The following is a 27,331-nucleotide window of genomic DNA, read 5'->3' on the forward strand; positions in this document are numbered from 1 at the left end:
TTATAAGTACAGTTTAGAAGCATCTTCATTCATTTTCTTTTCCAGGCGCTGTTTGAGCTCTGATACCAGGGCACTGTTGATGTTCGATGTCTTTCTTTTTGACTGCTGAGGGATATGGCTCCTCTTGGGACTAAGAGATCCCGACACCGTAGGCAGATTCCAATCTGGCTTGTTGAGTTTGGTTGGGAGTAAAGTTATTTGAGGAGGAAGCAAAGGTGCACATGGCAATGCCAGTGGGAGAGCTGGATGGTTATTTTTAGTGCTCACATTATGCAAATGTTGGTTGGCTTCAGAAACCATGAAACCAGTTGCTTTTTTGGTGAATTTCTTACTTTGGAACCATCCAGATTTGCGAGTTTGCAATTTATGGTGTGGCCTTTTCTTTATGATACGCCTCACTGGGCCAACTCTATTGGACTTTTTGTTCCGCCAAAACATGACCGTCGAAATTAAGATTGTAAGAATCACAAAAAAACAAACTATTCCTGCTATTACTCCTAGGGCTTTCATGGGATTATCTTTAGATTGCAACAAGAAGTCTGCCATATGCCCTTTGCCAGAAGTCTGTAAAAGAGTACAAAGAAAACAAGTGATTTAGTCCATCGGACTAGATTCTTCAATTGTACAAAACATATAGACCGTTCAATAGATATTCTGTTCTGGATACAATTTTCTCAAGTGTACAAAAGCCACACTTGCTCTTGGTTCCCTAGAGTAGCATTAATCACACTCATCCAATGTATTTTTAAGCAGTCTATAGTGTGGAGCCAAATTCAATAGTCAGGGAATGAAGTTCATTTCCAGTTCTCTAGTAAAACAGCTGCCAGATCACAAGATTTTCAGCTAGTGTGTAATGTAGATTAATTTACTCGCTGTTTCTTTTGTGCATTTTAAAAGTTATTTTTCGTCCCCAATTTTAAGCCCTTCCCTGTCATAGATTATTATCCAGCTGAGCGTTAGATAAGCAACCTGCTCCTTGGCCTCTAAGCAAAGCCAGCTTTAAGTCACTTGTTAAGACATGAGCAAGCCATCCAGGATGACTCACGCTGTGAGGAGGCACCTGTCTCAGATTAGATGATGAGCAGGATTAGAAGCTTTCCATATATGGGGAAACCATGGTGCAAATTGAGAAAATTGCCACATGGCATATTGGAGAATCAATGCCGCTTTCTGCTATGCCAGCTGGTACCCGGTGCAGGATATATGGGCAGTGATTGTCACAATGCAAAGTTCTGACATCAGAGCTTTCCATTGACTTTTGTACTCTTGCAAAAGATCATTACTCTGAGTGGTTCCACTGCATGGAAGGGCAGAGTCCATTACATTTCCAGTTATTGCTTCAGTACTCTTTTACAGACCTGCACAGTAGTAGTTGTTGGAAAAGGAAAAAAGACATTTTTTTGCGTCTCCTCTGTCATATTGAGGATATGTGGAAATACAGTCCTGCACCGTCAGAGAAAGGGCACTAATCAGCCACTTCTCTTTGTGGCGGGTCTCTTGACAATCTTTCGGACCGTGTTGCGTGGATGTATTCTGGATCTTTTCAAAGTTTTCCAGAACATCAGGCCAGATATAATTACTGCTAGAGAAACGATGAAGGTGACCGTGCTCACACAAATCCTAAATATTCGCCATGGCTGGTTCCTTAGGCCCAAAATATAAGAGTTTAGTCTTGATTTAATCTGGAAATGTTAAAACATTGGATTTCAGTGACAAAGATCAAAGTGTTTGGTCAAACTTATGCTCCGAGATCAGTTTGTGCAAGTATGACATTCGGCTGTTAACCTGTCCTGACACTAACATTTTAAAGTAATCTGGTTAAATTGAGAGCAGTAAAACAGAACCAACAAAGGAGATGGCAGATAAAAGGATAAGAAATATTTTCTCTTTCTCTTCGGTTTCTACCTTAACTTCATTTGCTTCAAGTTTGGGTTAAGAACACAAGATTAAAAGTTAGTTTAAAAGATTATTGTCTTTTTACATTTACCCTGATGAGCCTAAGATCAGGGGTTTCTGCCCCGTGCACTTGCTGGCCCAGGTTTGCCTCCCATTCACTGGCAAGTGCAGAAGTGGAAAAACACGGCCAATGTAGAGAACTTCCAACCATTTATAAACACTCTGAACAGTCCAGTTTACAAAGCTGCCTTCATAGTGCTTAAGATTCCATCTATAAAGGTATAAATTTTACTCACTTCAATTTCTTTGATTCTATAATGACCATTTTTGCTGTATTTTAAAAATTGCTGTGTATAAAGGAATTAAATCTAAACCACGACTGCTTGTTATAAATAGTTAATAAATAATGGGAAAAATCTATCCCCACGATGGAATGGCACAGATCATTGCAAAGTACCTTTGGTGTAACAAATAACTGCGAGTATTTCATATGTGTCCTCTCATGAATTTGGAGGCAAGATCAGCAATGAGGCTTTCTTGCAGAATTGTTTCGATTTGCGCTTGGAGGAGAAAATGGCAGCTTCATCTTTGAATCACATGTAGCCTGAATAGTCTCAGTCTAAGCCCAACCTTTTGCTAGCACATGAGTGCAGAAAATCCTTGTTCTTTCCACCTCATTATTCATGTGAAGACACAGAATGAGCACCCACTACAGAAGAAGATACCCTCAAGTCAGTGTTTACAGTGTGACATGGGGCACATGAGAAATCCTATCACTGAGGCACACCATGTTATATCCTCTGTAGGAGTACTGATTACTAATCAGTAGATGAAAATTGGATGGAGATGTTCTGTTGTTCTGAATTACTTATCTCCATCTCAACAATTCATTCAAATCTGCCAGCATTTTACCTTTGCATTCTTGCATAGTTTACGTGTACACCTATACTTACTTCCTCTGTGATATCAATCCTCACAACAGCTGTCGTGCTGAATGAAGGAGAGCCTCTGTCCTTAGCTTGCACCACCAGTGACCACTGACAGTCTTTAGTTCTGGTGATGTTGTGAATGACCTCCAGAGATTTGATATAGGACTTCAGCACTATCTCCCCTGTGGCTTCATCAATGTCGAAAACATTTGCAGGATCTGCTTGCATTATCGAATAATCTACAACATTATTCGGCTCTTCTGCATCTTCATCTTTGGCCTGCAGTAAAAGTTTGACACACATGAAACAATTCATCAGATCTCTCCAAAAGCTCACATGAAGTGCAAGATTTTGGCACCAGCATTACTTTTAACATAACTGAACGGTAAATGTTCTCATCTGTGCAGTTGGGCAAAACAATATCCACTCAGCAACCCCCCTCCCCACCTCCGTGCTACTTGTCAATTTTAATAAGGGGTTTCTATTGCCCTCTCAGCTGCTGTGGCTACCATCTTGCAATTTTTTTTAGAACATTACAGCGCAGTACAGGCCCTTCGGCCCTCGATGTTGCGCCGACCTGTGAAACCATCTGACCTACACTATTCCATTTTCATCCATATGTCTATCCAATGACCACTTAAATGCCCTTAAAGTTGGCGAGTCTACTACTGTTGCAGGCAGGGCGTTCCACGCCCCTACTACTCTCTGCGTAAAGAAACTACCTCTGACATCTGTCCTATATCTTTCACCCCTCAACTTAAAGCTATGTCCCCTCGTGTTTGCCATCATCATCCGAGGAAAAAGACTCTCACTATCCACCCTATCTAACCCTCTGATTATCTTGTATGTCTCTATTAAGTCACCTCTCCTCCTCCTTCTCTCTAACGAAAACAACCCCAAGTCCCTCAGCCTTTCCTCGTAAGACCTTCCCTCCATACCAGGCAACATCCTAGTAAATCTCCTCTGCACCCTTTCCAAAGCTTCCACATCCTTCCTATAATGCGGTGACCAGAACTGCACGCAATACTCAAGGTGCGGCCTCACCAGAGTTTTGTACAGCTGCATCATGACCTCGTGGCTCCGAAACTCGATCCCCCTACTAATAAAAGCTAACACACCATATGCCTTCTTAGCAGCTCTATTAACCTGGGTAGCAACTTTCAGGGATTTATGTACCTGGACACCAAGATCTCTCTGTTCATCAACACCAATGGGACAAAGGATCATGAAGCCTATTTGAAGGCACCATCCTCTCATTTTGTTTTTTTTAAAATCTTTGCTGCTTGGAAATAATCACAGATGTGCTATAGAGATCTTTGTTTGATGAAGGTAGGACATAATGTGTTTAATTTTAAACTCTGCCTCTTCACTAAGGTGTGTTCTCAGTTTGGCAATTTTTGTGATTTTTGCTCAGAAAGTGGCATTCCGTCCCTGAAACCCTCATCCACACCTTCACCACCTGGAGATTTGATTTGCCTAGTATGTTCCTCAGTGCCCTCACGGACTATAAGTGACACCAAATCATTAAGAACGCTGTCACCCACATTTTATCCCATACTAAATCCCAAACACTATTGCCGCTGTCATGACTGACCTCCATTACTTGTACATCCACCAGTACATACAATTTTAAATCCTTGTTCTTGTTTCCAAATCACTTTATGGACTTGCTCCACAATACTTCTGCAGTCTTCCCCAATCCAGTGTCCTGTTATATGCCCTCTGCTCTCCCAACTGTGTTCTACAATAAGTCCCCTCTCTGTTCTTTGTAGGAACTTTAAGCCATCATGCCCCTGCATTCCTCAACCGTCTTTCTAAATCTTTCCATCTTCCTACTTCTTCCCACTGTCAAAGTTCTGTTTGAAACCTCTGTCTCTCTCACCACCCCTAGCATTCTCCCTTGCCTCCTGATTGGTGCCGTCCAATCTCTTGTAAAGCATATTGAGATGTTAATGTGCAATGCCATTGGTCATTGTCAACACCAATGATATCGACTTTCTGGTACGGCCACAATGCAGGTTAATGATTTGCTTCCAGGTCCCTGACACTGTGCCTCTCTACTGGCCACAGGAGGTGGGTGATAGAAGATTGCGAGGAATCTCCCTTCAGATTTTTCCTTATTCTGCTAGAGCTCTGTGACATGGCTGAGGCTGGTATGGCTGCAAGTCCAGATTCCACCATTCTGTACTACTGCATATTGATGGCAGTCTAATATTTTTAAGCTGAAACTTTACTTGGGAAAATGTAGTCTCTGTGTACTTTGATCTTATTTATCTATTCACATATCTGTACATTAGGACAAAATAATATATTAAATTATTTGTCTCCTGTTTCTTACCTCAACTTTTACAGGCAATCCAATAATCATAACCTTCTCCAAAATATTCTCATTAAATTCTGGGTAGTGATCATTTATATCTAGAACTATTACAAAGACTTCAGCCAAGCTGTGCTTTCCTTCCACATCATCTGCTTTGATGTAAAAGTTGTATTTCGATTGTACTTCAGCATCCAGCACAGCCCAGGGCTGAGTGTAAATAATCCCAGTAGTGGGGTGAATCAGAAATCTGAAAAATTAGAATTCAGGAAATTAAGAGGCCTGTCTACAACTGCACACTGACAATAAAATGATCAACTGCATATTAAAAAAAAAACACTCTGTTGACAGAAAAGCGATATACTGACAGCTCTCAGTTAATATGAGTTATTTAACTCTGAGCTGTCAGTTAATTAGCCTTCATTCCATGTAAAATGGGTGCACAAATACACCAGTGTAACAAGGAAGAATGTGTGGTAATTTTCAATGTATTAGTGTCTGCTTATTTTAACTCCAGTTTTGTACAGTATGAGGTGGGTCTGTATGTAAATATGATCATTCAGACTAGCCGAGCAGATAAACCTTTGTGCTGTGGGATTTTATAAATGAATATGGTGTTCTTTAAGCTATACCACATAAATAGTAACATTGATACCTTCATGGTTTTACTGATGGGAGAACACAGTTTAAATAGTATTTGAACCACTTTTTTAAAAAATCTCAACATAAAATTACACATGTATCCTGAATCATTTTTAGATAGTCTAAGATAGCACAAACTATAGCCATTTTTGCTGAGACAGTGTAGATTGCATGCCACTAGAGGGAGTCTTATAACAACAGGCACAAACTTACCCAGTTTAAAATGAACCTGATTTTAAAACAAATATATACAGATTTAGTTGAAAGTATCAACTTCTTTTCCAGTCATGGACTTGGATGGAAAATACGCCTCCTAAAGATATCAACATTTTACTTCTGTGTTAGCAGCAAAACAGATTGTTTATAAAGAGTGACATTATCGCTTTGTTGATTTAACTTAAAGCATTTTTATCAAATGTTATCTTTCTGGGATATTCATTGATGCAGTCAATTTATGTCAAAGCACCTTAAACCCCACTAAGTGTATCTAGATCTGGAGCTGCTTGAAACTAGATGAAGTTCTGCTGCAATAAGTTGTCACATATAAGGTGTTGTTTGTTTTTAAATGATCGGAACTACAGTTCTGACCTCCAAAAGGTCTTGGTCACTGGAGATAGAATATAGGACAATTGGCTGTTGAAAATCATGAATATTTACTACGTAATTTGCCCTACGCAATGAAATTGTAGCCTTTGCATTTAGTGGTTTGAAGAGCAACTATTTTTAATGGTCTCCATCGAAAAGTCAAAAATTTTTGAAAAATGCAAAGAAACCAAAATGCTGGAAATCCAAAACCAAACAAAATGTACTGGAAATGCACAGCAGATGCATCATATTTGAAAGGGAAATTGTCTCTAGACCTTTATCACAGGTGATGTCAATCGGCTTGGAACACAGGTACAGGAGTAGGCCATTCAGCCCCTTGAGTCTTTCAATCAGCTTATGGCTAATTTGTACTTCAACTCCATTTGCCCACCTTTGATATATATCCCTTGATATCCTTACTTAACAGAACTCAATTGACCCAGCATTCACAGCCTTTTAGGGGGAAGAGAGTTGTAGATTTCCACTACCCTTTGTGTGTCACTCCTGAATGGCTTGGAATCATACTATCTTATTAATTTCTTCTCAAATTCAGTTTCCACTCCATGTCAAGTTCACTGACCTTAATCTTACAGGGTGGTAGCTGTTGGGAAAATATAATTGGCTTTAGAGTTTCAAGTTCGGGATTAGCATAATGTTACACCTGTCAACATTAAATGTCTAGGCTCACGCACGAACAATGTCTACTTGAGCAGGGTACTAGCGTGCTGTTAGTAGTAGTTGTGTAACTGTCAATGACTTAAGAAGAAGAGTGAAGAGGATGGGAAAACACTTGATTTGGAACCGTTTTCACTGCAGAATCTGCCAATTCCTGAGGTGGCCCTTTAGTTCTCACTTTGTCCCTGAATTGCATCCACTGATTATTTAGTTTGTTAATACGCCATTGTTTTCAATTTATATCCATTATAATGAACTTTGGTTCAAATTATTTCTCCTTTTGCTTCCTTATGACATTACTCACTCACTAGAGTATATTTCCAGAGGTGGCTGTTACATTCCAGTGTCTCATCCCAGTGTTTATTGTCCGCTGTGAGTCTGAAACATATGTGCTGGAAGACTATTCCACTGTGATTCTTGACCTCACCTTTTCATACTTCCAATAGGGATGCTATATGGCACTCAGGAGCAGGAAACTGCATTAATTTCCCCCCTCCCCCAACCCAAAGGCCCTGCAGCCAATTTCAACACAGATTGAACTTGGAAGCCTATTGATCTCCCAATGGTTTAGAGACACAGAGGGTAATGAATTTCCATGGGGTTTCTCCTCTTCACCCCCATCCCCAATATCTCTGGCAGAAAACAACAGAAACTTTCAAAAAAAAAGGTAAGTGAGTGGGAGAACCGACAGAGACTGTAGGAAGGGAAATAAGTGCCAAATTAAATGTGCACTATTAGAATTTAGTGTACAGTTTTATGGTCTTGATGTATGTCAAAATATTATTTGGAAAATATATGCTCAGTTTGTAATTTATAAGAAATAGAATTTTCAGCAATACTCAAGTTCTATACTACTAAACGACTACATCGAATTTATACGAAGTATTTAATTTATACATTGTTTTTAAAAGGCCTCAATTGCCTGTTTAACAAATAAAGGCATGTTTGACACATTTATTTATCCAAACCTTAGCAGGTGATCCGAATATCCATCCTGAACCAATTAAAGTTTTAAGAAGCGATTTACTGTGATGATTAACGAGCAAACATTTAACCATTGGGTCTTTGAAACACACTAAATTCATTATACACTTTGTAAAACATTTTGCTAATGACACATTTTTGAGAAACTTGCCATACTTTGAATACAGAGAACAATGGGAGAAGAGGCACAAAATTGTAGCACAACAACCCTGAAATTAAGATATTTGATTGCGATTCCTCTCGCTGCTATTTTAGTGGAGTTGTCAAACTGCTTAAAATAATTGGGTTAATGCCTCTACTGAAATAGGAGAGAGAGGAATTTCAGAGAAATGCAGATAAACCCGCCAGCTTGGTTGCAAAGCTAATAGAAATGCTTCTGGAGGCATCATAAAGAATATAGTTATTGTAATCCTGGGATTGTGTTCCATCCTACACTCACTCCAACATGTACAACTGTCACATACAAGTGGTTTCCTACAGCTGGTGAACTTGCTATTGTGGAGTGCACCATAAAAAACATTTATTTTGAATGCCCTACGGCACTTATCTCCAGTCTTGTTTTGTTAGTGCCTTGTTTTCTAAGATGACAGCAGAACCTCTGGTGGGATATCCAGTGTACTTGGGGTTCCCAACTCTCCAGGATTGTTCTGGAATGTCCAAGAATTAAAGATTAATCTCCAGGACATGACCAAAGCAACCCAAGAGAAAAAAAAGTGTTTATTTTTATTTTCTTTGAGCACTTTTATTTATTAGTTCTAAAAATATTCGAAATTGGAAAACAGAGACCGTCAAGAATCATCCAATTGGGTAATGGAGAGTCTGTTTGCGTTCCAATTCGTGAGGATGTGATAAACGGCAAGAATGGATGTTTTGGGAGATCGATGGTTCAAAAGTGAGAGTGAGGTGCTTGGATTCAGGAGGTCACATGCTGAAACCTCCAGGAATACATCTAGCCAGAGTTGGCAACTACCAGTAAATTGGGCAACAGTATAGCCAGTGGGTGCCATATCGAGTTGAGAATTTAAATATTTTGGGTTCTTAACTACTAGTAAGGGACGAAAGTCCTGGATACTAGGAGAACGTTTCCCCTGTGCTTTATCTGTAATGAAATCTTAAACCCATTTAAAAAGAATGGGCTTAAAATTTCTGTATCCTTCCCCGACCCCTGACAGATTGAGACCTCTTGGGCAGTTGACTACATAGGGTGTTGCTCCCATCTTAAATCTGCTTAAGATGTTTGGAGCTAATATTGAACCCATGCCTGCTGTCATTGGATATGCTTTGTGAGGCTTAAGGTGGGCGTGCTGGCCCAACATTTCCCACAGTAACAGGGGAATACCCCTAGACATCCCCACACGCCCCTCCCCAAAACCTAGCTCGAGATCACTCTGAGCAGAATCTGGGACGCAATGTCAGCTGGGTGCAAACCCACTGGATCTGGGTCTGCCCCAAATTTCTCCTCCAACCCCTGTAAGTGATCCACTCAAATAATAACCTCTACCAATACAGGAATTTTGGACCACAACAGGCATTTTATGGTTTCATTACACTGAGTAAAGCTTTTGCCATTGTACTGGAGTGTGTATTGTTCATCTGGTGATGTTGACAGATTGGGGAAAAAAAACTCTACAATAAAACTTAAATGGGGAGTTTTCATCACAAGACGATTTGCTAAAGCTTCACTTATTGGTGGGAAAGGGGTCAGCGAAGCAATGTCACACAAAAAAGTGATGCATTTTGATGCAATTTACACTAAACTTAGAAATAAATGAGAAAAGACACTTGCCAGATACTTATCCACGAAGCCGATGCAGCTGTCAAGGAAAGAGCTACTGAAAGCCAACCAAAATTCATGCAATCTGACCTTTTCTTTAATTGGATTTTGTTTCTAATCACAAGGTTTGCTCTCCTTAAACCTCCAACTACTCCTTGGAATTAAAAAAAAATCAATAACATTACTCACAGATCAGCCCCTGTTCCATAAATCGAATACTTGACTTCTCCCCACATTTCCGAGTCGGGATCATTTGCCTATAAAGATAATCAAAGTCCAGAATAATAGCAAGATAGGTGCTATTTATATTATAATCTATTTGATAGTTACTTACTAGCCTCCTGCAAAAAATAAACAAAAATGCATGTGGCAGTCACTTGTTACCATACATCATATAGTTCAATTACCTGAATTGTTACCTTACCATCTCTCTCTCCCCTTGGCATTCCATTGGTTTGGTTCGTAACATTAGGAACAATAAATAAGAACATGTGTGCCATGCCTTACTTTGAGAATATGTCTACTAACATAAAAGGAACAGGAACTAATGAGTGACAGAGGGAATTTGTATGAAAGTGGGACCATTTCAAGAAGTTGTAGGGTACAGTCGTGTAGTGGTTACGGTGCTGAACTCAATTCCACCAGAAAAAGTAGTGGGCAAGCACCAGAGAATGACAATAATATCTGTTGCATTGACATATAATCTGAACTGGTTCACTAATATCCCTCAGGGATGGGAAACTGCCGCCCCTACCTGGTCTAGCCTACATGTGGATCCAGTTACACTATGTGGTAGCTCATAACGACAACTAGGGATAGGCAATAAATATTGCCTTGTTAGTGACACCCAAGTCTTAAGAACAAAGGTGAAAAAATAACTGGTGGAGAATGGAATTGCTGACTTTACTCTGGTAATACACCAATAGGACTGTTCTGAAATTAGAAGCTCCTTGGCTTCCCTGATGTTTTAGTGATAGAAGGGTGTCATCAACTTAAAGTTGAATACCAAGCAGAGTCATTGCCTTCAGGGGTTTGGGGGAAGGAGGAAGAACGCTGGCAAAAAGATATATACTAGGTGGGATTTGCTTTGTAGAGACAGACACACAATGGCTGATACCATTCCTGGAGCCATTTTGAGGAGATGCAGTTATGAAAATGTGCAAACTTAATTTCAAATGGAATTGGGGGAAGGCTGGTGACTGTCATCAAGCTATTCAAGCATGGAGGGCATCACAATGGAGCCCCAGCTCTATCTTCATCTAATATCCACACACCCCTCTACTGGGGGTAGCAGTTATTAGATAGGAGTGGGGAGTTGCAACTTTGGTTTACTTACCCCTCCCTAGGACGACTGCAAACAATTGCAGTACTGGCTGAGGCCAGCTAACTCTTCACAGACTGGGGGCAGGATTTTCAAAGACCAATGGAGCTGGCCCAGAGGTGGGCGCACCCGGAATTACGCGCGGATGTCCAGCGAGTTTGCCGGCATCATCCTGCCCCGAACCATTTTCGAGAATTGAGCTAATTAAGGGTCCCAGTAAGGCCTCTCTCTCAAGCTGACTGGAATTTTCCAGTCGGCAGGCGGGCCCCACACTATGGCCGAAACATGGTCAGTGAGAGGAGGCAGCCTCCAGGCGGGCGATGGGGAGGGCGGGGGACGTGGGGCAGCGCTTCACCCACTAGGGACCCCCACACCCCCCATGGTCATCAGGCCACAGCTGCAGCTGCTGTTCATCCACTGGAAGGGTTGCCCCTGCACTTTCACGGCATGGCAACTGTGGCCATTTTAAAATCAAATTTCATTTGGCACCCACTTGCTCTCTCTGCAGACATCAGCAGCTCCCACCTCGGATAGTGAGGCTGCCGAAAGAATCACTGGAGGCCCTCCTATTGGTCAGGCTCGGGAGCCCACCCGCTGTCCTTTATTGGATGGCGAGCGCGTCCTCTGGCCACTAATTGGCCAGCTCACCAAAAATCGTTGTTGTGTGACTATTCCCAACAGGGTGCGGGGTCGGGACCCGGATTTGATCCCGACATCAGGGCCCCAGCCCAAACGGAATGTCCAGCCCTGGGAGTCAAACCTGGGACCAGCTGATCTGAAAGGTTCCACTGCACTTTGCCTTTACCAACAAAACCAGCAAGAGGAACTACTTAAAAGAAATGTTTACAAGATCGTCGCATAGATATCCTCCACTTACAGTAACACATATAACAGGAGAGCCCCCGGGTGAGTTCTCAGGAATCCGTGCAATGTAGAATTCAGAAGTGAACTTGGGAATATTGTCATTTGTGTCCACCAGTTGAATGATAATGTCGGCTGTAGAACTAAATCTTTCCGGAGTGTCCGATTCAACAGCAAGGAGCTAGAGGGAAGCAACAGTATATTTATTGAAACTGCAAAATCTCCATAAAAAACACATTTGACGAAACCTTCTCGGATCCCAAAACTCACGTACCTTAAAAGTAAACACTTGGAACATTTCATAGTCAATGGCAGCTGAGTTCTCCACTATTATTGTGACTTGTGCTTCATTGAGGACAGTTTGGGGAATAACTCGGAATATACCTTCAGGGCCCATCAGCCTGAGGTCGAATTGTGCATTTGTTCCCTGAAGCAAAAATAAAACTTTGTTACAGATTTGCTTGCTCTCACAAAAAAAAACTGTTAACTAAAGTTGAAGCTCATGGAAGTGACGGTAAATTATCGACATGGTTAGGAAATTAGCTAAGTGGCAGGAGACAGAGAGTAGGGATAATGGGCACGGATGCCAATTGGAAGGATATGACTAGTAGTGTCCTGCACGAATCTGTGTTGGGGCCTCAGCTATTCACTGTATTTCTTAACAACATGGATGATGGATAGAAAGCCAGATATTCAGGTTTGCTGATGACACAAAGATAGGCAGCATTGTAAGCAGTGTAGATAGAAGCATAAAATTAGAAAGAGATACAGCACTGAAATAGGCCCTTCGGCCCACCGAGTTTGTGCCAACCAACAACCACCCATTTATACTAATCCTACATTAATCCCATATTCCCTACCACATCCCCACTATTCTCCTACCACCTACCTACACTAGGGGCAATTTACAACAGCCAATTTACCTATCAACCTGCAAGTCTTTGGCTGTGGGAGGAAATGGGAGCACCCGGAGAAAACCCACGCAGTCACAGGGAGAACTTGCAAACTCCGCACAGGCAGTACCCAGAACTGAACCCAGGTCGCTGGAGCTGTGAGGCTGCGGTGCTAACCACTGCGCCACTCCCTGTGTCACTGTGCCACCTTATATTAATAGATTAAGTGAATGGGCAAAACTGTGGTAAATGGATTCAAATGTAGGCAAATGTGAGATCATCCACTTTGGACCTAAAAAGGATAGAACAAAGTACTTTGTAAATAGGGAAAAGCTAGTAACAGTGGAGGTTCAAAGAATCTTAGGGCTCCATGGATTATTAAAATGTGATGGACAGGTACAGAAAATAATCAAAAAATCTAATGGCATGCTGGCCTTTATACCAAGAGGATGAGAGTACAAGGAGGTAGAAGTTATACTACAGTCCTGGTTAGACCACACCTGGAGTACTGTGTGTTCAGTTCTGGGCACCACACCTTAGGAAGGATATATTGGCCTTGGAGGGAGCACAGCATAGATTTACTAGGGTAATACTTGACTCAAGGCTTAAATTATGAGGCGAGATTACACAAATAGGATTGCAGTGAAGTTTTGTTTTTTTATTTAAAGCCTCATATCGTATCAGTCAGTTAATTACATTAATCAATGTGAATGCTTTGTATTCATTTCTTGGTTGTATTCCTTGGAATTTAGAAGGTTAAAGGGTGTTTAGATTGAAGTTTTTAAGATATTACGAGAAACTGATAGGGTAGGTATTCTTTCTGCTGGCTGGATAGTCTGGAACCAGGGGCCAGAGAATAAAAGATAGAGCCCTGCTTTCAGCAGTGAAGTTAGGAAACACTTGTATGTGCAACGGGTGGTAGAAGTTTGGAACTCTCTTCCACAAATGGCATTTGTTGTTTGTTGCTAGGTCAATTGTAAATTTTAAATCAGAGATTGATAGATATTTGTTAACCAAAGCTATTAAGAGATATGGGACAAACGCTGGCATATGGAGGTCGGTCACAGATCAGCCATGAGCTCATTGAGTGGCGGAACAGGCACGAGGGGTTAAATGGCCTCTTCCTGTTCCGATATTCCTAAGTATATTTGGTTTAACTTTCAAGTAATTTTAATATATTGCAGTTTCAGTCATAAATGCCAGCTGCAACTTTCCCTCTGTTAATTACAACAAAGAAACTGATAACAAAAGGCTTGTGCTTGTGCAGGAGGACACTTTATTCCAATACACTTGCACCCCACTACATTTTAAAGGGTAACACCATCCCAAACCCAAAAAGGTACATTTTAACCAAATTTAGGACATTTGCAGAGAAATGATCCAGAATTGGATACTTCTAGTTTCCAATTTAGTTTACGTCTCAGCCTGTTCAGCAACCCGGGTAATCCAAATCTGGCAGCAGAGAATTCTTTGATAAGAGCAAGAAATGAGTACAAAATATTCACAATAATTAATGTAATTAACTGACTGATGTAAATAAAAACCAAAACTTCACTGCAGATATATGAACACAGCTGAATAACAGATGTTTTAAAGAATGTTTTAAACCGGTAGATGGCAATACATTCATGAAGTAATTTCAAAGAGGTTGTGACAGAGACTATTTTGCAGTTCCATCTAAATTTATAAAAAATGAAATTCTCATCCAAAATGTTGCCTTCTTTAATTTAATCTGTGGTATATCCTGTATACTTCGACTGTAAAACAAGTAGACAAACCTGATCAGAGTCATTTACTGTTATTTTCAGTCCACGCAGTATCTCTCCTTCTGGGGGATGTTCATGCATTGTGATCTCAAATTGCGACTGTGGACCATTTTCACCATAAAAGGTGGGGCGATGATTGTTAAGATCCACCACTTGGATTGTTACCATAGCTGTCATAAATACTAGTACATCAACATCCAGATTAATTTCTGAGGCCTTGGACAAAGCACAACAAAGGGTCTGTGAGAGTTACGTCTGCACTGTCACGTCTCACTTTTCTGCACCAGCAGATACATGGTGTGTTTGGTGCAATGACACAGGGCTCAGGAGCACCAGTGCACTGCAATGTGGAATGGGATGATGGGGCTCCATAGAGTGGCCCACCACTTACTGAGTTTACCAATGCAGTTGCATTGCTGTGGAAGTCCCAAGAGAAGCCCAGACATTTCTCCATACGAAAAATCACCCTGAACCGCTCTGAGGCACCAAGCTACTTCAGAGCATCACTGGAGGTGTCTGCAACCCTGGCTAGTTAGAGCTTAAATCATAGGAGACCCATTTCAAGGAGAATTCAGTCTTTCTTTCCTCTCAAAAAAGGCATGACACTTATAAGACTGAAGCCTACATTGCAATACACATTTCCATCTTTTTAACTACTATCTTTCGGATTGGAGGTTAAACTGAGACCCTGTCTGCTCTCTAAGAGGGATATAGAAGATCCCACGGCACTATTTTGAAGAAGAGCAGAGGAGTCCTCCCTGGTGTCTTGGCCAACATTTATCTCTCAAACAACATCACGAAAACAGATTATTTGGTCATAGTACATTGCTGCTCGTGGGAGCTTTCGGTGCGCAAATTCTTTGTCGTATTTCCTACATTAAAACAGTGAATACACTTTTAAAAAGTACTTCATTGGCTGCAAAGCGCTTTGGGCCATACTGAGGTTGTGAAAGGCGCTATATAAATGCAAGTTTTTCTTTCTACATCTCTTGATCTTGATGAACAAGTTTTCAGCTGAGAAGAGGAGCAGACAGCCTTCTTCAGCTTTCAGCCAATACCATGCTAGGTGGGAGGGTGGGAGAAGGTGTACAATAGTGATCCACCTACTACATTAGCTTCTCTCCCTCTAGGAAAGTCTCTCACCTGCTTGAAACTTTAGGCGTTCAACTCAGAATCATGGGGATGGTACCTTGTTCTACTGCTCTATGGGGCAGTGTGTCGAAGCATCAACAGCCTGCACTCCTCCTTTATCAAGAAGTCAGCCGTGAATATTGTTGAGTTACATTAGTTTTGTTTTTGTGTAATTAACATAACTTTAAAAAATCTGAGCAAAATATTAAAGAGTGCCCAAATCTACAATCATCTTCACAAGATTTCTTTACCAATGCCATGGGTCTAAACACTTTGCTATTTTCTTCATAAATTAAGACAGACTCAAGTTTCAATTCAGAGAGGACTGATTGTTAAGAAGTTAACCTTCAACTAGCACAGTGGAACATGAAGAGACGTACACTTATTACATTTATATGAAATGTTAACATTGGCATAAAGATAAGAGAGCTGACTCCATGTTCAAGCACTCTTGGCAGGGAGAGCTTGCTGAAAAATCACAGTCTCTGATTTTTGCATTTATTAATTTAAATTAACAGAAAATCAGCAATTTCTTTTCCCATGCTCCTGAGCTGGAAAATCCCACTCGTGCAATCAGCTCAGGAATGCTTGAGCAGCTCTGTTAAAATAATGTCACAAAACATTTCATCGAAGCACGTTAGGTATTCATACCTCTGTATTAATAATGTAACTTTGATGTTATAGTTTAAAACTTTTTATGGCCCACCTGAACTAAAAGATTGTAAATGTCCTTCTGGAGAAGCTCTGTAGTTTGCAGAACAGTAATGGCTCCACTTGTGCTATTTATTTCAAAAGATCCATCATTTCCTATTAATAAATTGCAAGGTGTTGATAAAAGTGGCCAGTATCCAAATAATACAGATATTTTAGAAGCCTGGTTTTATCTAGTTAATCACATGAATCAAAATTTAATCTGATTGCCACGTTCATACCCTGCAAATGTGCCATTTAATCAAGGACACTTCACTTTCAGCAACAAGAAAGCTGCTTGTCCCACCTGCACAGTCTGTTCAGGGCTTTGCTTGTTTCACAATTCCATGCCGTTATTTCCCTTTTTCTGGCTGGTCAATGAGAGCAAGAGAGAAAGAGAGTAGGAAGGGATGCTGTGCCCATGCCGTGGGAGCAGTTGAATAGCTGAGGAGCTGATGCAAGTCCCCGATGTGAACCTTGACAGGGACTGAGTATTTGACTAGTGCATTTACTAAGGGAAGGCCCAGGACCAGGGATCATGCCACAGACCATGATGGCAATTTCAAACCCTATAGCCAGCCAGCTTGTGATGAAAAAAGATTATACACAAAATATGGGAAAGGAAATGGAAAGAAATGGGGCGAAATGATCAGAAAGAGAAGGGAAAAGAAGAAGAGAGACAATAAGTAAGAGAAATAAAACCAGAAAGAAATAGATAAGAAAAGGATGCTTCTTTCACATTGCACTGGAGGAGGATTGCTAGCTCCCATTTCCCAGGAGTGTGTTTAATGAGTGATGTTTTCATTGCTCAGTAATACTGCTGTGGAATTATGAAAGCAGAACCTCATGCATTCATTAAACACATGCACAGAGAGCTGCTTGCTGATCACCCACAACTGCGCTCTTTAGTTGAATATTGGTTGCGTTCCATGAAATGTTTTCAGCATTTACACCAACACAAGACTTGCTGTGAGGCAGCTCCAGTCTGCACTGGTACCGATTAAAGACATAGGATTTGCCAGCTTGTGATAGGAAGTGGAGATCAGATTTCGCATCCAGTAACATCACAACCGTGACAAATAAAATATGGGCCACTGCCACAATTCATTACTGAGATTCCTTCCCATAGGTCAGGGACATCCCGGGTTTATGTCCTCATGGACCACATAGGAGGGCATCATGGAGCTTTGATTGGTCATTTATAAGGGAAAATTCAGCACTGCTACATTTCTGGGTTGGAATATCACTAAATAGGAGCATAAGTCCAAGATAGGGGGATAACACAATAATTGTGATTCTGGAACTCACAATCTTACTTCATTCAATTTGCACCATAGCACTTAGATCCAGGTTCCTTTTAATTTTCAAATAGCTCAGGTGGGTGTTACTACAGACCTTGATCTTCAGACTTGGGAATTATCCATCAATAAGGCAAAGCCACTATGAACAGCCCTTTCCAAATCCTCCAGTCCATGTATTTCAAACAGGATAAATCAGTAATTAAGTTATATAAGTGCCAAAAAGACAGAGCTGCCTGGGTCTTAAGGCCTAGATAACCAGGACTTGGAAATTAATGGGCCCACATAGCCTGCAGTTTGAACATCTCTGATACAGGTGATGGGGTCACTTTCATTGTGTAATTTTACGTACCATGTGCAATAGTGTAATGGATTGGATTTGGGTTCCCACGGTCTCCGTCATAGGCCGTCACACTAAATATTTCCGAACCCTAAAAAGCAAGTTAAAGTATGTAGTTTGCATGAAATTGCACAATTGTTTTTTTTTAAACCTGCATTATTGATGTGGTTTTTTTCTGTAATTTTTAATGATTTTGCTCAATTTCATTTCTGTGGACTTCCTGCAACTAGCCCACCCATGATGACATCTTGTCCGTGTCACTACATATCAGCCACGTGGAGCCTTCTCAGAAAACGCTTCTCTCCTTTTGGCCGCTCTTAACAATATTACCTACAGATACAAATATATATTCTCCTACCATAGCACAGTCCCCTTGAACTTCAACAAACTATGGCTATTGCATTATCTGAAGCATCGATCTTTTTCAAGTTTGTGACTATGTTCCCCTTCAGACATTTTATCAAGCACAGCCAACAAATTCCTCAACAAAGTTGCTGCTAAATTATCTTATTCTATGGTTTGCACCTCCTGGAGTCAAGCTATATAAAACAGCAGAAAATTGACCTCCCTCTCAGCCAATGAAACCATATGGTTAGTCATGGCTCAATGGTAGCAGTGTCATCTCTGTATATTGTTGATTTATTAATTTGGAATTTCACTTCAGTTCACTCTCTGGCTTTCATGAACCAGTCAGAGTGCACATATTGGTGCCATCTGATGGACGTGCTGGCTGATGGTTTGGAGACTGTGTAGGAACAGGAGAAGACCATTCAGCCCCTTGAGCTTGTTCCACCATTCAGTTAGACCGTGACGCATCTGCATCTTAACTCCAACTACCCACCTTGGCTCCATAACTCTTAATACCCTTGCCTAACAAAAACCTGTTAACCTCCGTTTTTTTATTTTTAATTGACCTAGCCTCAACAGCTTTTGGGGGAAGAAAGTTTCAGATTTCCACCACTAATGGCCCATATCATGAAAGTAATTATATAAATTATTTTCACTTGTTCCTCAACTGAAGCTGATCTACATCTTGCACATCGACCTTGAATTCTTCACACGAGAAGGTCAGCCACCTCAACTGAGACCTGACTATGTGAATGTCAAATGTATAGATATCCACTTACAATAATGAATGAGCATGTGTTGGGTCATAATCCATTACTTACAGGCTCAGTATCTTCATATACATATCCAAAATATGGTCTGCCAGAAAATATGGGAGGGGTGTCCTGAATATCCACAACATTGATGGTTACAGTGGTTGTAGAGGAGCAAATTCGATACTTTCCTCTCAGCTTCCCACCCCCATCCTAAGATAAAAATAAAATCAAATTTGCATTTCTTATAGATACAACAAACTCACTCAACATTTGATCCCCGCCCCCTACTGTGCTGTAAAACTGTCAAATTACCTTTGCTATAACAGTAACAAAGTGAGCCCTGGACTTCTCAAAATCTAGAGTTACGCTTGGCTTTATTCGGAGGACCCCACTGTATCGGTCCAATGAAAATTTGTTTTTACGCATATTCTGGAAGAGATAAAGCAAAACGAGCATCAAATCAGTGATGAGAAAGAACAAGAAAAATCTAAACATTTAAGAAACAGCTTAGTGACTGGCAAGAATTGAAATTGTTCAAAATAAGATAAGTTCTTAATTAAAAATTCAAGAATAGGCAACTATTATTATTCTTAAAAGCTTGATGTAAACAGTAGGAGAGTAATTTTAACATTTGCCAATAGTGTAAAATGAATAATATTGGGTCAGTTGCCTGTTATGCATCTCTTCTAAGTTTACTTCTCATTGAATTTGCAAAAATGGGAAATCAGGAGAGGTACATAACAGGCAGGTGCTCTGAGATTCCCCCATTTTACATTTTTGGCAGAAGATAAAATGACTCCCGGCATCTTCTAGTCACCAGTATGTGGAAAGTGTTTCATTTGTAACCCTGAACCTTATGGCCTGGGAGGAAAATCCAAACCGGTTATTTCCCTTGTTCTAGGTTCATCTAAGGGTAATCCTTACATTCCCTTTAATTCTCCTCATTCTTCCAGCTGAGTTAGACTAACTTGCTGCCAGATTAAGTTTTCTTTCTCTTGTGGTGTCCAGGGTGCAGTGGGCTGTAATTTGTAAGTTGTAATTATTTCTATAGATTATTCCAAAACAAGAAGAGTGCAATCTTTGGATAACTCACTGGGCAAATGCACTGTGTGGTCCTGAGCCATGTTAACCAGGAAATCTGAACTTCTATCATTACTCAGTGCTGATCTCAGTGTAAGCAGTGGCTGGGTGCTTCATTTAGCTTCAGTATCTCTGGGTAAGAGATGGGAAAAATCAACAAGGGTTTCTTTGTGTGTGCGGCTGTTGGCTCAGGATAGTGTTGAACTCAGCTCCGATGGTCAAACTCCCTCTTGAATCACTGGCAGTCACTATCCAGGCTTGTGTACGTGAAGAATCTGAAGGGATTATTAATAGACTCTCCAATTATTACATTCTTAGGATTTATTTAATAGAATATGACTATGATTCAGGCTTAAAAACATCATGTAGCTTGAGATAACTTTTTTAAAGCCATGTGTCCATGTTTCAGTATCTGTCTGCTTTAGTGCACAGTTGTCCTGTCTGTATGTCGTTCTCTCTTTAAAGAGACACTGATTATTTCCGCAGCCTAATGGATGCTCTGCCCTTTTGAATTCTCACAGTCGCCGATTTTGATGTCATGTCACAACATCATAATGACAAAAAGAGAAGGTACGCTTTGCATAAACGTCTTTTGCTCTATCTCACCAAATCATGGTGTTTATGTATAAAAGATTTACATTCCCTCTCTGACTTTTTGTGTGAACAGTGTGGGGGTATTTTCATAAAAACAGAGTCAATAATTGTGAAATATAGAAAGAATACCTGTAGAAAATAGGTGACACTGCCTCCAGATCCATTGTCTTTGTCCACTGCAAGCACCTTGAATATGCTGATACCTGAAGGTGTGTCCTAGCAGTCCCCAGTCCAAGAAAAAACATTAGTCAACAGAAGCTTTACATTGAATGCCTGTCAGTCGCCAATTAATAAATTAAGGAAATTACAGTTCTTAAAAGAAACGTACCTCAGGGACATTAATGATATAAGGTGTATTAATGAACTCCGGGCTCTCATCGTTGGCATCTGTTACAAGTATTTGAACCTTTTCGACAACCTGTAAACACAAAGCATTCGTCATCTATCATTCAGCACTGAAAGAGGATTTTGCAGGCCCGTATCCATGTTACCCAAAAACTAATTTGGAAAGAATTACAAAACAAATTCATAACATGAATTCTGTATATCACATGCGCTAAAAGCAATAATTGGTGGAAGTAATTTTGACAAGAAGCCATCTGGTGAAGACACTGAAATAGAATGCCACCCTGAATGTGCCTGAATTGTTGTGTTCTGTGAAATAACACTATGTGTATTACATTGTTTCTCATGCAGACATTCTCAGTGCAAAACAGGCCCTTCTAAATGAATGAGGTGTGGTAGAATTATATTACAGAAGTATTTTTCAAATTAGCTCATAAACTGCACACAAATTATTTTGATAGCCCAAGTTACTGTACAGGCTAGCTCTTAGCTATGATCTTCCACAGAAGTTATAATGAACCTCAACATTGCTCCTAACCGGTTCCAAAGGTGACAAACCACTGAGACCTCTGCCCAAAGCCACATCATTAAGAAAAGGAATGCAGAACCACTGTGATGTTGAAATACTTTAATTTTCACTTAGCAAAAGATATTGCAGATTCTGTGATTCAAAATGATTGCTATTTTGTTCTTTGTTTGCTTGGGTGGGTGCTGTGAGAGTATTATCCTCTTCCAGTGCTTACGTATATGCTACCCATCTGTGCAGACTAGGAAGATTAGAATCCAGAAAACTAGCACTGGAAAAGCCTCTGATGAGATTACTGATCCCCCATAGTTAAGACACATCGCTGCCTTTTCAAACCATGTGAATGGATGTTGGAAATTGTTAACTATTTCTTTAGCTCATATATCCTTCGCATCTGCTAAATGTCTATTTAAAAAACTTATGCTTTCCTCTTTTAGTTTTGCGTGACTCCCACCCCAACTGCGTCATGGCCACATTAACCTTCTCTTACACAATGTCCATTTCAAAACCTCCTTGCCTCAACACTACCACTCGCTCTTGGCCTCACTCTCACAGTCATACAGCAAGAAATATGGCAGAAAATGGAAAGAATTTCCTAGCGTTCTGTAGCTTTCCTATGAGTGAAAGGCAATGAGGGAGTGGCTGCCAAGATAGGGGCTCAGGTATGAAGCAGATAGCTGGATGCAAATATTGAGCTGGAGGCAGGTTTTCAGGTGACTATGGAGTTGTGTATGGGGGTATTGAAGCAATCACATTTAGGATGAGCAGAATATTAAATGAGGAAATGAAAAGTATTGAGATCTTTTAGACCAAAAATGAATCCTTGACTTTCAACATCTCCATTCAGTTGAGCATTACCAAAACAAAGAAACCTGTTGACAGTTGCTTTTGGTAATGTTTCAATGAGTATCTGCTGCTATCAGGATCCTAATTTAACATTTTTAATTATTTTACTTTCTGTATGGACAATATCTCAGACCATAGCTTAAGTACAAGTTTCTTTTTAATGTATATGAAGTCTTACTTTATTCACACCATCAGAAATACTGACCAGTACTTCAACCGCATCTTCTTCCTGGAAAGAAAAACAACACTTAAATATTATTGAATGAAATACAATGGCTGGTGTTTGGACTACATCCTCGCAGCTTGGAACCTCAACCACCAGGGCCATCATTTGGGAAATCATCCCCACAGTATGGGGACCATGTCCGTGATTTTGCAACAGATGTTTCCCTTTGAGTGAAGCTCCAAGACAGGATGTGCATTCTGAAACTCAACTCTATAGTGTATATCTCATTATTGGGCAGAGGTTAATCACACATCCTGATCCCCAGGCCTGTTTTTGGGGACTATTGAATATAGCCCCCATAGGACAGATTAAGTAAGACAGTGCCTTTGTGAGTTGGAGGTGGGGCTGTAAACACGATGACACTGATTCTCTGACCCAGGCTCCCATCTAGCAAAGCCCTGTTCTAGGAGAACAAAATTTACCCTTATTACCATTTTAAAGGAAATGGGACAAGAAAATTAAAAAGAGCATAGGAGACTATGGAGAAAGGACAGGGAAATGTGATTTGAGTAGAACAGTTGGTTGAAATGCTAGCACTAGTGCAGGTGCAATAGGCAGAATGGTCTCCTCCTGTGCTGTAAAATCTATGATTCTTTGATTCTATGATAAGAATCAGTATCTACCAGAGTTGAATTGAAAAATATGATCGTAATCTGAGACAGAAAAAAGCCTTACCTCTCTGTCTAGCTCATTCACCAAAGTGACATTTCCTGTTTGGGGTTCCACTGTAAAATAGTGTTTTGCTCCAGGTTCAAAGGTCATGTCATAAGTGACTGAATTTCCCTCTGGATCTGTGCCATTTAAAGTGTACAGATGTGATCCTAGGGAGGAATTCAAAATATAAAACTTATACCAGCAGGACAAGGCTTTGGAGATCAATTTAGAATTGGTGTGTGTTAATTCAGAGTTAAGTTTTAGTCCTTTTGTTTAACACATGGGAAGGAACAAACGCTTTTAGTCAGTGCACTTTGTAGGAGTTGGATGTGTTATAGATAATGTACAAATGAGGAGCCAGTCAGAATACACCTATATTAAAGCTATTGATTCATTCGCCTATAAACACATTGAAAAAAAATTGCAAGTTAAGGTGAGGCAAAAATGCGTTTTGCAAGCTTCCATGGAGCCTTTTTTTTAATTCATTCATGGGATGTGGGCATCGCTGGCCAGGCCAGCATTTATTGCCCATCCCTAATTGCCTATGAGAAGGTGGTGGTGAGCTGCCTTCTTGAACCACTGCAGTCCATGTGGGGTAGGTACACCCACAGTGCTGTTCGGAAGAGAGTTCCAGGATTTTGACCCAGCGACAGTGAAGAAACGGCGATATAGTTCCAAGTCAGGATGGTGTGTGACTTGGAGGGGAATTTGCAGGTGGTGGTATTCCCATGCATTTGCTGCCCTTGTCCTTCTAGTTGGTATAGGTCGCAGGTTTGGAAGGTGCTGTCTAAGGAGCCTCTGTGCATTACTGCAGTGCATCTTGTAGATGGTACACACTGCTGCCACTGTGTGTCAGTGGTGGAGGGAGTGAATGTATATAGATGGGGTGCCAATCAAGCGGGCTGCTTTGACCTGGATGGTGTCGAGCTTCTTGAGTATTGTTGGAGCGGCACCCATCCAGGCAAGTGGAGAGTATTCCATCACACACCTGACTTGTGCCTTGTAGATGGTGGACAGGCTTTGGGGAGTCAGGAGGTGAGTTACTCACCACAGGATTCCTAGCCCCTGACCTGGTCTATTAGCCATGGTATTTATATGGCTACTCCAGTTCAGTTTCTGGTCAATGGTAGCCTCCAGGATGTTGACAGCCTTGTGATATTATCCCTTAAAAATACAAATAACGTATTGTACAACAATCCAGGTATGGAGCTTGCAAATTTGAGTGCAGCACCCTCCACCACCTGAAGTGGGCACCAACCGGGACACACACATCTGGAGGGTCTGAATGAGTTTGAAGAAGGAAGACAAGGTGAGTCACTGACATCCAGTGAGGGAGGAGTAGAGATGGTGGCTGAAAAAGGGCTCCCTCCTGCTGAATTCCAGCATTCCAAAGAGCCTTGCTCAGTTATCTCATGATTCTGACCTCATGAGGCCAACAATGTAATGGAAGATATGTCCTGAACATCAACTGGTGAACAAATTACTTATCTCATTGCATAACATGAGGGAAACTGTCCGTGGCAAAAGAACCAGAGATGAGATGAGGAGAAACTTTTTATGCAGTGAATTATTATGATGTGGAATACCCTGCCTGAAAATATGGTGGAAGCAGATTCAATAACAACTTTCAAAAAGGAATTGGATCGATACTTGAACAGAAAATATTCGCAGGGCTACGGGGAAAGGGCAATGGAAAGGGACTAACTGGCTAGTCTTTCAAAGAGGCAGCACAGGCACAATGGGCTGAATGGCCTCTTTCTGTGCTCTATCCTTCAATAATTCAATGATTCGATGAAGGATTGAAAGATACACTGCCCAGATGGGATTGAAATGCACCAAGGGTTTTCTGTTCTCCAAGCTGTCATAGAGCAGGGAAGGTGTCAGAAGTATGCTGTACCTGTTCAGGATTCAGAGCATTCAAATTTGGTGTGCTAGGTTTGCATGGCTGGTCACACCCCAGATGCAGGCTTTCCCACTGACAGTGCCTTTTACCTGGATACTGGAGTAGGAGCCCAGCAATAGTTACCGGTCTAGGAGACCTACAGCTCTGGGACTGGCTGCCAGACTTAGGAACGTCTGGCTGCTGCTGCAGATCAGTGTCTAAAACATACTAGCCCCTGTCCATTATAAGAGAATCAAGTGAGAACACGGTCATCTAGGGATCATAAATAAATACTGTACTCTAAGCACATTAGAGCTTTCAATCTGGTTGAACAAAATGTATCTGTAAGAAAGAGTATGGGTTGATACCCCTCCTGCTTACTACCTGAGTGCAACTCTGGCAGGGTCCATTGGAAGTGTGCATGACTCTCCCAGTTTGTTGCCAGCAGTAGGGATCCAAGAATTGGGCACAAAGGTCAGTGCACTCACTCCTGACTTCCCAAGATCCATCATAATGCCCAGAAAATTGGAAGTGTTGTGGATCAGGAACGCTAATATCTGTGTGCAATTCTACATGTTACATTCCTGTCAAAGAGGCTCTCTGCTGGGAACAAGCTTTGCAAAGTTTACTGTTGGGTCTCAAAGAAGTGTTTAGAACACATACCTACAGGTGTGTCCTCAGGAATGCTCAACATAGCCATGTTTCCATTAGTGCTGTTTGGTGCATTGTCATAGAAGTAAGGAGCATAATCTGCTTGAACTGAAGAGAAATTCAACACCATATAAATCATTAGCTTGTTCAAGACTTTTAAATTATCAAACAGGATGCAAGATTTAGGAACTCTGGAGGCCACTTAACACAATTTCCCCATTCAAAATGATGATTTTAAATTCTTTATAAATACTGTATCAAAATCTAGTGGTTCCTGGGCTTCATTCAAAAGCAACATGGACAAATTGCAGCAGTTTCACAATGTTTCTATATAGAAGCAGTTGCAGATTGGGTCAGTGTAATCGCAAATAAACTCTTGTAAATTCTTGTAGAATTTATTATTTAAAATAAATTTTCCGATAAGTTCTTCGAATTATATAGCAAAGTATTACTGGCTGGAATGGTGAATGGAGACACAATGAGGAAACAAAAAATGGTGAGACACCACAATCTTGACCAATGGTCAGGCAACATTAAATATGATCACAAAATGTCGACCAAAAACGGCTTCCAAAAACTAAACCACATTCAACATAAAATGTTAAAATCGTTCAGTCAACAAATATCCTAATTGATACTATTATTTGAAATGAATATTTGGATGATACAGTCTCTGATGTGCGTGATGATTACACTGAGGATTATTAGGGATTACGCAACTTTGATCATTCTGATTCAGATCTTATTTTTAAAATATATAGATAAGATGCACTTACCTAGAGAGTGGCATGTCAATGTCAGAAGAATGGATTGGTAGCAAACCTCTACATGCTTCATTATACCAAAGTGACAGAGTTGATTTTTTTTTTAATAGTAATGTTATTCCAGAGGGAGCATTCTGGCAGCTCTTGGACAAAAGCTGGCGTTGGACAGAAGGAACAGCAGCGGCTAAGATTTTAATCTGATGATTCATTGTCCTGAGGAGACTCGAAGCTGCTTGCTTGGATAAATCCTTCACGCAGCAGACAACAGACTTAACTCTGCCATTTACGTGATTGAGGATCCTTGCCCCTTTCCAGAATAAACCTCCAAAAATGCTTGGGGGTCATCACAATAACATCACCCATCTTGGTAAGATCACAGAGAATTGTTTGATTTTCATGATCCATCCTTACATATGAACAATGCAAAATTATCATTAATGGGGCTGAGTAATAACAGAAGCATTTTTCAGGTGAAATTTAGGTTTCTATAACTTATTCCTTTAACATTTTGAATATTTTTTGTTTCCAATGTTTGATATGCATGCATTGTGGTAGCAC

At 40.6% G+C, this 27,331-nt stretch overlaps 1 protein-coding gene across 1 annotated transcript; it reads right to left on the minus strand.

Annotated features, from left to right (window-relative positions):
* On the minus strand, positions 1-26,863 carry cdhr1a (cadherin-related family member 1a). The gene is made up of 17 exons (XM_068020318.1): positions 26,786-26,863; positions 26,022-26,117; positions 23,498-23,643; positions 22,775-22,825; positions 21,208-21,297; positions 21,009-21,095; positions 19,518-19,634; positions 19,272-19,415; positions 18,115-18,193; positions 16,481-16,581; positions 14,656-14,859; positions 12,259-12,411; positions 12,001-12,165; positions 9,992-10,059; positions 5,164-5,392; positions 2,850-3,104; positions 1-564 (listed from the first exon to the last, which is right to left on the minus strand). Exons 1-17 carry the CDS (start codon positions 26,844-26,846, stop codon positions 1-3), a joined length of 2,610 nt encoding a protein of 869 aa, XP_067876419.1. The 5' UTR covers positions 26,847-26,863.
* Between the last annotated feature and the right edge of the window lie 468 nt (positions 26,864-27,331).

This window comes from Heterodontus francisci, chromosome 42, assembly GCF_036365525.1.
Source record: "Heterodontus francisci isolate sHetFra1 chromosome 42, sHetFra1.hap1, whole genome shotgun sequence".
NCBI classification, from domain to species: Eukaryota; Metazoa; Chordata; class Chondrichthyes; order Heterodontiformes; family Heterodontidae; genus Heterodontus; species Heterodontus francisci.